Below are 17,378 nucleotides of genomic sequence, written 5' to 3'. Positions count from 1 at the left end.
TTGGATTTTTGTCTTTTGGTCCTCTTTTGTTTAGATAAATATTTTCTATTTTTCTAAACCTGTGTTGTGTCATTTTGTAGTGTTTTCACTGAGTTACTCTGTGTGTTGGTACACATACTTTACACCTTGCTTCTGAAGTGAAGCCTGCTTGCTTGTGCCAAGCTACCAAGGGGGTGAGGGCGGGGGTTAACTAAGGGTGACCCACCTTTACCCTGACTAAAGTGAGGGTCCTTGCTTGGACAGGGTGTAACCTGACTGCCAACCAAAGACCCCATTTCTAATAATATATATAATAATGACCCTTTTTGTAGGGTTATCCCCAAGCTTTTTGCCTTCTCCCTCCTATTTTTTCTGATTCAGTTTTTGCTGGTTTTAGGACTCTAGGCACCTTTGCACTGCTGACAAGTGCTAAAGTGCAAGTGCTCCCTGCGTAAATTGGATTAGTAATTGGTTTATCCATGGTTGGCATATTCTATTCACTGGCAAGTCCCTAGTAAAGTGCGCCAGTGGTGCCCAAGGCTTGTAAATCAAATGCTACCAATGGGCCTGCAGCACTGATTGTGACACCCACATAAGTAGCACTGTAAACATGTCTCAGACCTGCCACTGCAGTGTCTATGTGTGGAATTTTAAACTGCCATGTCGACTTGGGAAGTGCATCCACTTGACAAGCCCAAACCATCCCTTTCAGTACATGTAAGGCACCCCTAAGGTAGACCCTAGGTATCCCCATGGGCAGGGTGCAGTGTATTTAAAAGGTAGAACATGTACTGATGTGTTTTACATGTCCTGATAGGGAAATACTGCAAAATTCGTTTTTCACTATTGCACAGCCTATTTCTCTCATATGTTAACATGGGGATTGCCTTTAGATACCTTTTAAGTGCAGTTTCCCATTGGGAGCAGATAGAGATGTGGAGTTTGGGGTCTATGAATTCACAATTAAAAATATATATTTTTGTAAAGTTGTTTTTTAGATTGTGTTAGACCTGACATCCTTGGTGTAGTTTACCCTGTCTTTTTGCCTCTGCTTCCTGTGTTTCTGATGTGTGCTGAACTCTGTTTCTGCTGGTTTTGGTACTCTGGGCACATTACCACTGCTGATCAGTGCTAAAGTGCAAGTGCTCTCGGTGTACACTGTAAATGTAATTGGCTTTTCCATGATTGTAGTATTTGAATTACTAGTAAGTCCCTAGTAAAGGGCACTTGAGGTTCCCAGGGCCTGTACATCAAATGCTGCTAGTGGGCCTGCAGCACTGATTGTGCCACCCACATGAATAGTCCTGTAAATATGGCTCAGACCTGCCACTGCAGTGTCTGTGGGTGCAGTTTTAAAATGGCAATTCCACCTGGCAAGTGTACCCACTTGCCAGGCCCAAACCTTCCCCTTTTTTTACATGTAAGTCACCCCTAAGGTAGGCCCTTGGTAGCCCCATGGACAGGGCACAGTGTATTTAAAAGGTAGGACATGTATTGGTGTGGTTTATATGTCCTGATAGTGAAATACTGCCAAATTTATTTTTCACTATTGCAAGGCCTATCTCTCCCATAGGTTAACACGAAGACTGCTTTTAAATATCTTTCAAGTGCAGTTTTCCATTGGGAGCAGATCGGGATTTGGAGTTTGGGGTCTCTGAAATCACAATTTAAAAATGCATCTTTTGGTAAAGTTGTTTTTTAGATTGTCTGTTTGAAACTGCCACTTTTAGAAAATGGGCATTTTCGTGCTTAACCATTCTGTGCCTCTGCTTGCTTGTGGGATCCACGTCTGGGTCAGACTGACAGTTGGGCTGTTTGTGAATTCCCTCTAGACAGTGACACAAAGGTAGCTGGGGTGGATCCTGCATATTCTGATGTGTCTCCTGGGCTAGAGTGGGGAGGGAGGAGCTGACACTTACACCCAAAAGGGCTGTGCCTGTCATCCTACAATGCACTCTTGAGTGTGTCTGGGGCCAGGCCTGAGCATGGCAGGTTCTTTTGAACAACAGAGACTTTCCTTTGAAGTTTGCCTCCTTCAAAGGCAGAACTGGGTATAAGTACTGGACCCAAAAGCCCAGATGTTTAGATTACTTCTGGATCAAGAGGCACCTTTGCCAAGGAGAAGAGCTGAAGAGCTAGAGGAGTACTGCCCCTTTGCCTGTGAGTGTGCTTTGTTGGGTTGGCCTGCAGTTGCGGCTTCTGCCTTTGAGAGGACAAAAACTGGACTTTGCTGTGTTTTCCTGCTTATGAAGTGTCTCCAAGGGCTTGGACTGAGCTTGCCCTCTGTCCTGAAGTCTCAGGGTCATCAAAGACTTCCACTGCCAGCACCTGGACTCTCTTGCTGAGACTCCTACCCTGCCACGTGGTACCTAATCCTGTCATTGGGCCCTTAAAAGGAGAAGCTGGTGGAACCAAGACTGAAATTCACGCACAGGAGACGTGTAGGAGAAAGATTGACGCAGCATCTGCTTTGCGGCTGAAAAATCGATGCATCATGGCTGGGAAATCAGCGCAACACCTGTGTGCGGTTGTTGAAATCAACGCTTCACCTACGCAGCCTGGCTCTTCACCACCATGCCCCAGAATTTTGCACACATCGTCATTGCGTGTCAAAACCACAGTGAACCTGCATGGACCTGAGGTTGCCTGTCCGGAAATCGATGCAGCGCTCAATTGCAAGAGATTAAAACGACACATCGCCTACCCAACCAGAGAACAAAGAGTGCACGGCCTCTCTTGCGAGTAAGGAATTGACACATTGCTGACTTTTCTGACGCCTCCTCACCTGTGCAGCTTTATTTTTGATGCAAACCAGGTACTATGGATTAAGACTCTTTTAATTTAAAAAGTCATAACTTTGCTTGTGCATGTTGGATTTTTGTCATTTTGGTCTTATTTGATTTAGATAAATATTGGCTATTTTTCTAGACTGGTGTTGTGCCACTTTTGCAGTGTTTTTACTGTATTACTGTGTGTTTTAGTACAAATACTTTACACATTGCCTATGAGATAAGCCTGACTGCTTGTGCCAATCCACCAAGGGGGTGAGCAGGGGTTATCCTAGGTGTGTTGATCCCTTGCCCTGACTAGAGTGAGAGTCCCTGCTTGGACAGAGTACATACCAACTGCCAAACAGAGACCCCATTTCTAATAGATTGTGAGCTTGAAAATGCCACTTTTAGAAAGTGGACATGTTCTTGCTTAACCATTCAGTGCCTCTGCTTGGCTGCTGAATCCACGTCTAGGTCAGACTGATAGTTGGGCTGTTTGTGAATTCACTCTAGACAGTAACACAAAGGGAGGTGAGGTGTGCCCTGCATATCCTGATGAGTTTCCCTGGGCTAGAGTGGAAGAGAGCAGGTGACACCTGCACTTGAAAGGGCTGTGCCTGACCTATACAGTCTCCAACCCCCTTAGAGCGTGCCTGAGGCAGGGCAAGGAAGAAGCAGGGTTTTGTGCACTACAAAGACTTTCCTTGAGGTTTGCCTACTTCAAAGGCAGAAATTAATATAAGTATTGCACTGCTGACCCCACAACTTTAGAACACTTCCGGTTCAAGAGAAACCTCTGCCAAGGAGAAGAGCTGAAGAGCTGTGAGGAGGAGTACTGCCCCTTTGCTCTGTGTGCTTTGCTGGGTTAGTGCTGCTTCTGCGTTAGGGAGGACAAAGACTGGCCTTTGCTGTGTATCCTGCTTGTGAAGTTCCTCCAGGGGCGTGGACATAGCTTGCCTCCTGTTAAGAAGTCTCAAGGACATCAAAGACTTTCATCTCTCAGCGCCTGGGCTCTCTGGCTGTGACCCCTGACTTGCCAAGTGGTGCCACATCCAGTCCCTGGGACCTTTGGAAGAAGAAGCTGGTACAACCTGGGAGAAAATCCACGCACCGGAGCCAAGCAGCAGAAAAATGTATGCAGCGCCTGCTCCGCTGCTGAAAAATGTATCCAGCTCCAGTGAAATCGACGCATCACCAGTTCAGCGCCGATTCATCGCTGCTGTGCGTCTGGATTTTCCAAGCATCGTCCCTGGGTGTCAAATCTTCAACCTCAACACACGGACCTGAGGCTGCTCATCTGGAAATGGATGCATCCCCTCCCTCTGAGGAAAGAATTGACGCATTGCTTACCCGGCAAAGAAAGAATTGATGCACAGCCTCACTTACGAGTAAGGAATCGATGCATCACTTGCTTTTCTGATGCACCCTCACCCCTGTGGCTTTATTTTTGATATATGTCAGGTACTTTGTGCTAAAACAAAGCATCAATAGATTTCTATGGACTAAGACTCTTTTTTACTTTAAAATTGATATCTCTTGTTTGATTTAGATAAATATTGGCTATTTTTCTAAACTGGTGTGAAGTCCTTTTGTGGTGTATTCACTGTGTTACTGTGTTTGGTTGTACAAGTACTTTATACATTACCGATGAGATAAGCCTGACTGCTTGTGTCAAGCTACCAAAGGGGTGAGCAGGGGATATCTTAGGTGTGTGACTCCCTTCTTCCTTACCGTGACTAGAGTGAGGGGGTCCCTACTTGGACAGGGTGTAAACTGACTGCCAACTAGGGACCCCATTTCTAACATATATCTATATGTTAGAAATATATGTTAGAATATATATATATATATATATATATATATATATATATATATATATATATATATATATATATATATATATATATATTTGTTTTTTTGGGTTTTTTTTTTTCGACAAGGTACATTTTTGTGGAGGGACATATATTCAAACTTTGCTTACCTCTAGAAACGTATGTTCTTGATATTCAAGTCTTCCATATTCTTCACACAATATTTTGGGCCACGATATTTCTGTTTCTGATGTTCTGTTTAAATACGAGACGATATACGTTCAACTGATTTGTTAGTGTGGAGCTGTGATGGGGTGGGAGAAGGTTCTGAAATTGTGGTATATTTGCTGGCTGGCCTTGATGATGGCTGGGAGATAGGATTAGGGTTTTTTTGCAGTGAAATGGTGGAGCTTCTGTGGGAACGTGCCATAGAGCTGAGTGTACTGTGTCATGTTTATAGTCTGTTGAGGGTGAAGTTGCTTTTTTAGTGATGTTTTCTAATTTGGGTTTACTCCACATTGTACAATTGTGTAGTTGTCAGACTGGCATGAGAAGAAGGTCGATTTTGGTGAATTTCGTCCCATCAGCTCTGAGGGTTTGTAATTCTGATTTCATGATGGTGTTCTTTTTACCTTTTTGTGATTTTGGATATTATAGTTGTAGGATAAAGAGTTGCAAAACTCTCTAGAGCTGAATGAATGGCCTGAGGCATTGGGTCCCCATTGTCAGATTCTGCTGAGAGTTATTGTGGCTGGTGTTGGTGCAAGACGTCCCAGCTCATAGAACGAAAGGGCTTCTTGAAAAGGTCAGTCTCGGGATGGCATTTGATGATCTGGTTGTTATACAATATATAACTGTATAGTTCACGGTTCTAACTCATTATTTCTGATTCAGTTCCTACTATTGTTGACTCGACTGGGACAGCTCCTCAAGCACTACATGACTGCCCAACAGGCCATCCGAGACTGGGTGATATTAAGCGCTCTAGGCCTCTCAAGGAGTATAGCAGGGACTATAAAAATAACTAATATAAATGCATTTGTCTTTATTGATGGGACGATGTAGGGCCTGCTGCAAATCAGGAGTCTTTATGGAGGAGACTAAGTTGGTTGACCAAAAATAGGAACATCCCAAAGGACATATTTAGCAATTGGTCATAAACTACATTGTATATGTACAACCTTATTTGTAGGCTAAAAGCATGATCTTCATAGAAGAGCTGTTGATCTAAAGTGCACACTATCCCACCCGTCGCTTTGCATGGCATAGTTTACCTCAAGCATAATCAATAATTAGAATATGCAAGAGGGTGAGTCCATGTATTTGGGCAAACAGAAAAGTTAAGTTAAATATTTGCGGCCGCATAAAATTAGTGACGACAATGCTATAATCAAGATATTTATAAATTATAATAATGGTTGCATAGTAAAAAAAAAACAGTATGTGTATTAATGTGTGTGTGATACTTTTATTAATATGTTACTGTGTTGAGGCAACAATGTAATAAGGAGGAATGTTTTGAACTAAAACAGAGTGTATATTAATGCACACGTATGTGTATGTTTGTACAGTATTAGTGCCAAATATTTATATGATAAATTATTAACTTAAAATGACAAAACAAATACGTTGGTGTGTTTCCTAGTGGAACAACAAAGCTCTCACTGCCTTGAATTTAGGCACTCTCATTGTTCATACTGTATTATTATAGCTTTAAACCAATTGATGTGTCCTATTAGAATATCAAACATCTCACGCCTTTTATATCTTATTTTTCAGGAGAAACGTGTGGCACGTCATGATATTTTCACGACAATAGGAAAGACGACCTCTGAGGTGAAAAGAATGGTGTTGTTTTTCCCCTGAAGAAGAAACGTTTGAGCTTGCAAGACCAGTCATATGTATGATCTCCGTCTCATGTTTTACTGACGCTTGCACGCTGCTTCTGCGAACTGCCTCAAGTCAGCGATTGTGCAACTGGCCGCTCCCTCCTCTGCACAGCGGGTGAAGGGGAAATTACACCATGACTTCTGTGCACTGTACAGCAATGGAAAATAAACGGTCAAACTCGCCACAAACCTAGCAGCTGATGCCCAAATGCTAAAGAGAGATATTTTCCCGCTGCGAAAATATTCGGTATTAACTAGTAAGAATCTAGTTTTAATGTTTTCTTTCGGAAAGACATTTCTTGTTTTTTTTTCCACTGAGGAGAGTCGAAATTAGTCACGTGCAGGCTTGATGGAATGGTTTCTCAAACGTCTACACTTCGCTGCTACTTGTAAAATGATCCAAGAATCGCGTTCCTGGGTAGAAATAAACTCGGAGTGAAAACACAAAACTCTGCAGTGCTGGCAATATTAGACCTTCGTCACTGAAAGAGGAGCCCGATATATTTTTTATACTTGCCCAGCCAAACGGTACGCTGAGCAGTCGAGAGAAGTCTGGGTGCAATTTAATCGGTTTGGGATCTCTGCGATTAATGGTGGAACTTGGACGGCTATGTGCGAGAATCAAAGCGATAACTGGGCCACGTGTGACTAATAAAACTGTCAGTATTCCTTAAAGAGAGATATTCGTGCAGGTATGGACCATGTTGACATAGGGCAGTTCAAAAGTTCAATGTTTAGAGCTGTTTTCTCTGCCACACCCTTCTTTCAGTGAAGCTGGATCAGTGACATGACAGAAAATTACTGTGTGAAAAAAAGAAATCGCCGTGGCTAGTGTGCCAAGAGAAAACAGAGCAAAGCCAGGAAAGCGCAGGCAGACGTTGGTATTGTAATCAGGGCTATGTGCTGAGCCGGCGACAGCAACACGAAAGCCATGGAAAACTCGGTGAACTTAGCAAACTATGAAGGCGATGTTCACAGCAACGAGGGACCTTCAGCGGCTCTCCCAGAGGCGAAATGTGACCTCGACTGTGTACAACCAGCGCTGACCAGAGATGTTGAGAGCAGCAACAGCAGTTCCACCACCCTGCACTCCAGCTGCATGGACAGTCCTGAATTCGAGGGGAATTTGGACTTTAGCAGCAATGGGGAACTGGGAGAGGAAGGAGAATTTCAGGTCCAGTCCCCTTGCAGCTTGAGCTCCTCTCTCTGCTTTTCAAGTGACCCTCGGGAGGACAGTGCTGGAACTGGCCGGTATGGAGGCCGAGTTGTTGAAAACCAGTGGGAGATTAATAATACCAGCAGCACCTCTGAACTGGGGAATGGCAGCTCCCCTTCTCTTGTTACTAATTGTGCTCAGTCTGGAGCAGGGCAAAAAAGCAACAAAAATGCTCATCTGATCAGGCAAGATGCTAACACCAACACACAGATGGGAGGAAAGTCAGCAGACCACCTGGGCAATGGAAAAGTACCAGGATCAGACTACTCAGTTGAAGGTACTCCAGATCTGGTGATTGAGGTGGCTGGGAAAAGAATCCAGGCTCATAAACCTATACTGGCTGAGAAGAGTGACTACTTTAGGGCACGCTCATCCCGGGACATTCTTCGTATCAAGGGGCTGAGCTACACAACTCTGAAACTGCTGATAGACTACATCTACACTTCACACCTAGAAGTGACTCTGGAAACAGTAGTAGAGGTGATTGCAGGTGCACAGTTTCTTCAGATGCCTTGTGCTGTGCAGTGTGCTACTGACAGCATGCGGGCACAGATCACCATTGCTAACTGCTACCAAATACTAAACATAGCCAAGCGGCAGAGGCTGAGTGAGCTCCGTGAAGCCACTTATCGCTTTATGAGTGACAACTTTCTACAGGTGCTGCGTGATCCAGCAGTATATGGACGACTGAGTGGGGCAGAGAGAGACCTTATCCTACGGCGCAGGACAGAGGGCCGACAGCAGCGACTTCTGGTGGCAGAGATGAGTGATGCCTTTGAAAGGATGAACAGCTTTGGCAGTAGTAGGCCACAGAGCCGGGAAAGCAGTCGTCCCCAGAGCCCTGCCAGCACTGTCAGCACTTCCTCTACTGATGAGGACAGTCGCTTCATCTACATCTATAATGAGCAAACCAAGTCTTGGAGACCACTCACCCAGATACCCGATGAAGCCAATGCCAAGGGTTGCAGTTCCTGTGTCCTCTATAACTACTTCTTCATTGCAGGTGGCATTCGTGGCCAAGGGGAGCGGGCCAAACAGTCAGACAAGGTATTCTACTATAACCCAGCCACTGGTGAATGGAGTCAGGTGCGCTCCCTCACCCAGCCCCGTGCACAGCTCAAGCTTTTGGCATTGGATGGATATCTCTATGCAGTGGGAGGTGAGTGCTTATTCACAGTGGAGCGATATGACCCACGCACTGACCGGTGGGCTTCAGTGGCACCACTGCCTAAGGGCGCCTTTGCTGTGGCACATGAGGCAGTCACCTGTGCTGGAGAGATTTATGTCTCTGGGGGAACTCTTTTCTATCGGCTGCTGAGGTATGACCCACGTCGCAATGCCTGGGAGGAGTGTCCCTATAACAGCAGTCGGCGACGCTCTGCAGACATGGTGGCAGTTAAGGGCTTTATTTACCGTTTTGACCTTGGCCGCAATGAGGGGATCAATGTTTTCAAATACAATGCAGTGGCCAGAAGGTGGAGTGACTGTGCCTCACTGCGGCAAATTGGAAGAGATAACCCAGAATGCAGTGGGATCTCTTTACTGCCTTTCCGCTGCACAGCATTGGGAGATATCATCTACTGTGTGAACCGTTCTAGTGCAATGCGATTCTGCTTAGGTCCAGAATCCAGGGATGGGGGCTACACTGGCTCATTTGACTCAGAGTGCATTAAGCCACCACCAGATGCGAAGGGCGTATTATTTCCATTTGCTCTTAGTCTGCCAGAGAAGATGGACAACAGGCAGGAGGACCATGCTTGAATTCCTTGCCTAATGGTCTTACCAAATGAAACATATTTATATGGGTACATGACATAACCATGTGTGAAGAGTGGGATGGATTCTCATTTGTAAGTTTGTACCTCCATTTTACTGGCTGACTTCCACAAGCACTGGCAGTGTTTTGACATTACACACTAGATCCAATTGTGTAACTCAGTAAAACGGTGTCATACTTGCTTGTTATCCTTTGTTTTGTATATTCCTAGATTCATTCACCCTCTCAGCATTTGTACACTGCCAACAACTATGAGCAAACCTGAGCTCTGGGAGCAGCTGGGACATCGATAGTTGCCACAATGCCCCTAATACATTATCGTCCGTGTCATTTGATTGTAGGGGCACCTCATTTGAATATGTGCTCCCCGGTGACGTTTAATTTACCCTTCCAGTATGTTTCATTGAGAAGGAGATAGTGAACATTGTCATTTTCTGATGTTCAGTAGATGGATTCAATAATGTATTTGAGTTACTTTTCTTGACCACTGTTTCACTTTTTTTATCCAAACAGTGTGCTAACCTTCTCAAACTACCCATCAGTCACCTTTCATGTCTTCTCGGACCTCGGAGAAGGCAGGGGTGGAACTCTTATGCCTGGATAATGTATCATTGTGGGTAACACATCTTGGTCTGGCATAGTCTTATACTGGAATATTGTTGTGGGCAATATGATGTGCCTTTGTTTACATTTATCAACTATGTAGAGAACTATGGGTTTCTCTACAGTATCTGCATCCATTCACCAGCCTGTTGCATCTCCAGGTATGAGACTGAGAAGGCTTTGCTGGTTCTCAAGTTATAGTTACAGGCAGCAGAAACGTTAAGTTCTTGTAAAAACATATAAAGTATCCTGGCAACAGCTCACATACATGTAATGTAGCTGCACATCTAATGCAAGAGAGGGTGTTTGCATTGGTGGTGTCTCTAATGCTATTCTTTGTCCTAACTGCAACATGTAAAGCTCCTACCAGCCATCGTGATCCAAATCTATCGGGTACATTAATGTCTAACATCATGTATAAGTGCTAGTGTACTGATAAATTATTGAATGCATGTTGACATCTTTGATATTAAAAAATGTGAATTATTTCGCCTTTGCTGCAATTAGGATGGCTGACGGTTCCGGACCAAGGGATGTGTAAATAGCATGTACATTCCCTGAGAAATGCTTGATACTTGCAGCAGAAAACTATTTACGCATATAGTTTACTCTTTATGCTGACATTATTAGGATTTTCAGTGTTGAATACAGGGTTTGACTTTCTAGGCAATGTTCAGTCGATTTCGTAATTTCATAACTAACAGCTATTTTCAATGCAAAATGCTTTGCGTTTTGAATGCGTGTAGCAGAATTTTAATACAAAAGGAAGGAAAACTGTGATACACAGATATATTTCTATGTGTTTTGTTATGCCTAGCTGCGAGTGCAACACTTAGAAAACCCATAACAGCATATGCGCAGGTGGATAGTGAAAAATATGGCAAATGTATTCTTTCAACATTTTCTTATAACCCGCTTTCATTAGGAACCTCCATTTTCTATTTTTTTTTACATCGAACATGACACTTTTGAGGGCTGATAGTATTTGTTAAACACGCATCTTCATCTGTGCGGCTTTGCAGTTTAATATTTCCCAGAAATGAAACACAATTAGGGAATTTGCTTCCAAATAATGGTGCAAGTTAAATTTTTTACGCGCTTCAAACCATAAAAACATGAATTCACGGGAATTAAGGGTGGCAAAGCCACCGACAACACAATTTTTATAATCGCCCTTTATATCTAAATATTTAAATATTGTGATGCCGCTTTCACACTTTTTGTTTAGTATTGGGAGCGCCAGTAGTACTGGCCTCTGGGTCTACGAATTTTCGTTATGATTAATTAACCACGCTCTGAACTCACTAGCAATGACCAGGGTACTCGTTTCATTAGAATACGTTGTCTAAGTCTGCTGTGGCATCAACATTCCATAAGTGATACAGTTTCTGATAAAAAATGAGTTAATGTGACACTGTAAACCATTTTTATTACTGATCTGGTTATAAATGTTCAGAAGTTAAATACTGATTTTTATTATAGTGTCCACCCGAAGACATGTGTGTTTCCGTGTTTTGGTGTAAATGATGTGATTTTTGTGAAATAATATTGCAGATATGAGGAAGCACCCTTCGACTTTCATTAATGGTGTTAGGGTTTCCATTAATGAAACGTTGTTACAGATTGTCTGTTTGTTGACTTTTCTCCCAGTTTCGGTCTATCTGAACTCCCCAGTTGGCAAACCATGACCACGGTGGCTACATTTAAGTTCATTTGGATGACTCAGATTTACTTGGATAAACTACGTTCATGCTGTCTGGACCAGCCTGGGCTTCTGAAAATGTCAGAGCTTAGCGTGACAAAGTGATGGAAACGATGCCTGAGTTACACTCTGGCAATCTCCCAGAGCTGCATTCCAGACTATTGTTATTAATCCACTGTGCCTCTCGAGGCGTAGATCAGGCATATGCAAATCAGTCTTGGTCCTGCTCCTATAGGAAGAGTTCAAACCAAATTGCAAAGCCTGGATCCCTCCGGACAGAATACAAGCAACCACACACCAGCTTATTGGCTCTCATAAGAACTTATTCTACTCTATTTTATTACTATTGGAAGCATAAATCGTCAGGAAAGACACAACATCACACCTTAGAGTTGAAAGTTTGAGACATTTTTTTACTTTTATTTGTAACAACACAAGTTGCAGCAGAAGATTCATAGAAAGAGAATTGTAGGTTTGTTTAAGTATGCTGCAACTTTAGCCTCCCTGTTTAAAGTAGACTTAGGTTCGTAGTTACAAAGCCTTATGGTGCAGGGCGACGCACTAAGTTCCTTGCTGCGCTGCCCTGCCCTGCCCCACCGGGAAAGGCCAGAAATGCGCCATAGCTACAAGATACAGCACATTTCTGCCCTCTCCCCCTGCGCGGAAATTGCTGCCATGCACCAGCACAGGCCCCCCTTCACCACCAAGGGAAATCTTCCTGCACAAAAACAATCAATGGAGGCAATTTCCTCTTTCTATGTGAGCTGCAGATTGCAGCACACATAGAAAGATGAAAAAACGGGCAAAATAAAGATAGTTCTCCCAGTTGCATCAGTCTTATGCCACCCCTGGGGTGGCATAGATTTTTGATGCATTCCCAGGTTTACAAAACCTTGTAAATCTGGGAATGCGTCAAAATCCATGGATGTTGTGTGGGAGCACCCACACCAATGGAAATGCTTCCCTAACACAAAGTAAGGCCACACAGCGACTTGTTCTGCGTTGCCTTACTCCATATCTACAAGGCCATGAAAAGCCATGCATAGTGGCCTTGCATTGCCTTGTAGGTACGGCTCAGCAGCCTGCGCCGCCGCTGCATCAAAAACAAATGACACAGCAACGGCGCAAGCTCCTTGTAAATATGGGCCTTAATTTGTTTATGGATTATTCAGAATTCAAGTAGGGATGGTAGGAAATCAGAGATGGACACAAGGATGCATACTATAGAGATATTTACTCCAATTGTCAGCTGCAGTGCCCCAAGCCAAAATCAGAAAAGTAGTGTTACATTGCTGTGTTCTTCTCTGAATGAGCAGAATTTACATTTGTTGCTACGGTAGTCGAGCTACAGATATAATGGTCAGAGATGCAAGAATGTACTTTTTTGGCTAATTTGCCAGCCCCACAGCTATATTAAAAATGATAATAGAATGAATCAGTTATCATTTAGTTATCACTATTCTGCCCAGCTGGGCTGTGACCAATCCTTCCAAGAAATAAGATTTATTTCTGGATAGTGCTTGCTTGAAGCTTACTTTCAAATTCACTAAACATCACTAGAATTCATACAATTATATAATTGTGGCTTATGTTTCTAACAGAGCCTAGTCTGGATCGAAAGTTTATGTCCCTATTCACAAACGTTTTTGGGTGCTTAGGTACATTTTTGTGCTTGATCAAATGATCTGTTAGCATGAATCAACTCCATTATAGATCAGGCAGCTTTTTATTAGAGCACAGTTAGATATGACCAACTATTTGCACTTCACACATCTGCAGTGTCTGGAGGATTCAATGACAACAAGCAGTTTAACTTGCCCCCACAAATGACTGAAGTTGTTCTAATCTTTTTGGAGTTTGATGTGCCTGTCCTGTCCATAGGCATATTTTTGCACTATGTAACAGTGAACTTTGTCTTCAAATGTTCCCCTTTATCTGAAACATTGTCCATGTTAATTTAAGCTTTCTTGAGCATTCCTTTGAAAATATAAAACTTTCTGATTCTTACGTTTTCCACTTATGTGTACATCTAAATTTTGTACCTTTCTGTAAATATTGACTATCTGCTGAACTCCCCTATTTTAGCATACTAATTACACCTAGAAATGATTGACTCACAGTTGTTTTCTAACTTCCTGAAACTGCAATAGAGGATGTCTTAGTGTTATTGCCGCACCTATTCAAGGTGGAACTATCCTTTAACCAAGTAGGTTAGAAGTGAGTCGTTTATTTTATTTCAAGAATTTACGGGCCAAAATGTTGGTCAATACTGTTTGAATAAGTCATCAACAGATTTTCTATCCTATGTAATACATTTATCAGATAAACATTAGTTTAGGATGGCCCATTATGTATGTGTTTCCTGTAGCTGAGAGGTGCCCAGGAGACCTAAGAAGAATGTATTTGTGCCAGGGTTTCAGGAAATCTACATAACATACATTTGCATAGAGTGCATTTAAAGGGAAACAGTTTACTTAGGGGTTATCCTGAAAATATGATATGAACACAACACAACAATATTGACATATATGCCCCAAAGAATGCAGTTGCCATTTTATCTTTGATATTTAAACATGACATTACAATTTATCTAACAGAAATTGTAGTGGCACTAGCACTCCTTGTTTCCTATATGTGCTGTTTGCAGCTCCTGCAATAAGGCATAGATCTACTGTGTTTAATATGAACTCTAGACAGCTTGATTTAGTCAACAACGGGGACCTACTCCCTTCTCTATCTGTGTACAAGATGGCTTTTAATATGACTCTAGGCTGTAGTTGTAAAAAGAATATCTTCCAGAATATTTACAAATCATTTGTAGGCAAAACACCTAACACTTATGTATATATTCCCATGTTTTCACAGATTTATAAATGCCACATACCTGTTTAGGAGGAAATATGACACTGGTATTTTTCTCTGAATATGCCTCTCAAATTTAACTCTATGCCTTCAAAAATCATTAGGTGTGGGAATACATAAAATGTTTCCACAGTTTTTCTTCACATGGAAACGTTTTTGTGTCGGGGAAACTCTTTATCTGAACCCAGTGGAAATTGAGGTGTTTGGGCAACTTCAGCCTGCCTGAATGCTCACAGATAAATATGCATGGGTATTTAAGGACAGATAATACTCTGGGCATATTTGTGATTGCCCCAAAAGATCCAAATTCATCAATGTACTCACCCTTTTAATTGTCACTGCTGCTTCCCTTATTATTTTCCATATATTTGTGACAATGTGAAATCTGCTACCCTAAGGTGTGTTATACTGTCATATATAAAAGATGTTTTCTGAAAATTTAGCAGATCACGATTCAGTAAATCAGCACTGGAGAGCTGCAATTGCAAATTCATTTTTTTTTTCAGCATAGCTAGAGTCGCAAAAACTGTCTAACAATTTGTGATGTTTAATGGTCATTGACTAGCAGCAAGACATTAAATCCACATAACGAGATACAACCTCATCGCACGGATGCAGAGGCTCTTTACATTATGTACCAGTATGCACATTTGTATTTCACAGAAATGTAAAACTGACTTCATGTAATATGTCAAAATTAAGGGCTTGATTAGGACCTTGGCGGATGGAATACTCCGTCCCAAACGTGATGGTTATCCCACCTGCCGTTTTACAAGTTCCATAGGATATAATGGAACTTGTAATACGGCGGATGGGATATTCGTCACGTTTGTGACAGAGTATCCCGTCCGCCAAGGTAGTAATCAGGCCCTAAATGTGGTCTTGCCACCTTAGACTCTCACTGCAAACTTTGCCCTATTTAGGATGCTCGTCCAGTTCAGATCCTGGTGGTTAGCTGTTATCTGCACCATTAGAATAGGAATTTCTCCTTTTTTTCCCATGAATCACCAACAGAACCAGATTAGAGTGATAGTAGGTAAGAGTGAAAATGTTGCCCACATGCAGTCATATGTGCTACTTTCATGACATGTTTTGTATATGGGTTCTGGGGCCCAATTTTCTTTCTGTACCTTATATTGTTTTGTGGCCGTAATAGGGATAAGTTAGGCTTAAGTTACATTTTCCCTTCCAAAGAATATTCAAATCTACATGACCATGCATTTGTTATTATATTATACTTAAATAAGTATAAGACACAATGGTTATCTGTATATTGGTGTGTTATGTGAAACGTCGGTCAATACCCTTCTGAAAAAGCTCTGATATCAAAAGTTAAATCCAATGGGGAGAAATGTAGCAAAAAACGGGTAGCAGTTAATTGGTACTAAAATGTACATTGTTTGAGAGTGTATAAAGTACAATCTAGGTTTTGACCTAGCCAACTTTGTCACAAAACAGAAACAGTCCAACTCTGGCTCACATTGAGTCAATATATTCTTCATTACGCATGAAAAGACACATCTCTTTTTACTTAAGCAAAAAATTTGGTGGGGTGGAAATTGATATTGATAACAACTTTCTTCGTTTGTTCATCTTTGTTAGCTAGTACATGCATCCAAGCTGGATTGATTAAATGTGATAAATCGGGCGATTCCAAGCACAGTAAACACAGGTGCCAAACTGAGTGAACTGTCCCTTCTGCTTTACAGATTTCCTTCATTCATCAGGTAAATTCAGATGGAATAGCCCTGAATGTAAAGACAATAACAATATGAGGTCTTGATTAGTTTAAACAAATACTTTGCTCATAGAGAGGCAGCTGGCTATGCTGCTGATTAAAGATCCCAATTTCTTCCAACTTTAAGAATTAAACTTTGCATTAAAGCCAGAACTTTCTGGCCACCATACTCTGGGAAAGTATTTACATTTTGTAATTTTCTTAACTTTCTATCATGGTCTTACAGGCTAGATCAAGGGTCTCTAATCTTGTCTATTATGAAATCTTCTTCTGATATGTGAAAATAGTCTTGTGCTACTAATGACTTTGGCAATTGTTGCAGTAGTGATCACATCAGAGACAATAACAATGGGACCACACCTTACCTTGTAACAATACTGAGTGATGCCAAAATACCATATCAGAATATTGAAAAATGCAATATCATAAACCTACATATATCTAGGTAAGTATAGATTTACTATTCTAAACTCCACCTCTATATACCTTGAAGAGATATATACATATGTTCAAGCTAATTAGAAGTGGAATGAAGAATGTAAATAAAAATATGCATTTGTATATTTGCTTACTTTTATGATACCGTGGCAGTCTATATTCTGGATACAATATTTTTGCTGGATGATATTTAAATTTCAGTATTGTATTTGAACACCAACAACTCCAAAGCACAAAACAGGGTGTTCAAAATTAGTTCTCTAGCTGACAGAGGCATGCACCCTGTCCAAGTAGGGTCCACAGTCTTAGTCATGGTAAGTCAAACACACCATAAATTAACCTGCACTCACCCTCTGGTAGCTTGGCACAGAGCAAGCAGGATTAACTTAAAGAAGAAATGTGTTAAGTATTTGTGCAACACACACAGTAACACAATGAAAACACCACAAAAAGGGCTCAACATCAGATTATAAAAATTGAGAATGTTTATCTTAGTGAAATAAGATGATACAAATATTGTGTACACATTTTATATTATAAGCAATACAAATGCATGAAAAGTACTGATTCTGCCCCATCAGCCCAGGTTTTA

The 17,378-nt window shown here is 41.8% G+C and overlaps 1 protein-coding gene across 1 annotated transcript in view; it reads left to right on the top strand.

Moving 5' to 3' along the window:
• KBTBD11 (kelch repeat and BTB domain containing 11) overlaps positions 1-13,754 on the top strand; it is a 62,816-nt gene extending 49,062 nt beyond the window's left edge. Inside the window, exon 2 of the mRNA XM_069235815.1 lies at positions 6,341-13,754. Coding sequence (XP_069091916.1) covers positions 7,382-9,427 — 2,046 coding nt within the window. The 5' untranslated portion in view covers positions 6,341-7,381 and the 3' untranslated portion in view covers positions 9,428-13,754. The remainder of the gene's footprint in view (positions 1-6,340) is intronic.
• Positions 13,755-17,378: the final 3,624 nt, after the last annotated feature.

Source organism: Pleurodeles waltl, chromosome 5, assembly GCF_031143425.1.
Source record: "Pleurodeles waltl isolate 20211129_DDA chromosome 5, aPleWal1.hap1.20221129, whole genome shotgun sequence".
NCBI classification, from domain to species: domain Eukaryota; kingdom Metazoa; phylum Chordata; class Amphibia; order Caudata; family Salamandridae; genus Pleurodeles; species Pleurodeles waltl.
Note: the sequence above shows the minus strand (reverse complement) of the source record. Positions and strands in the feature narration are given on the sequence as shown.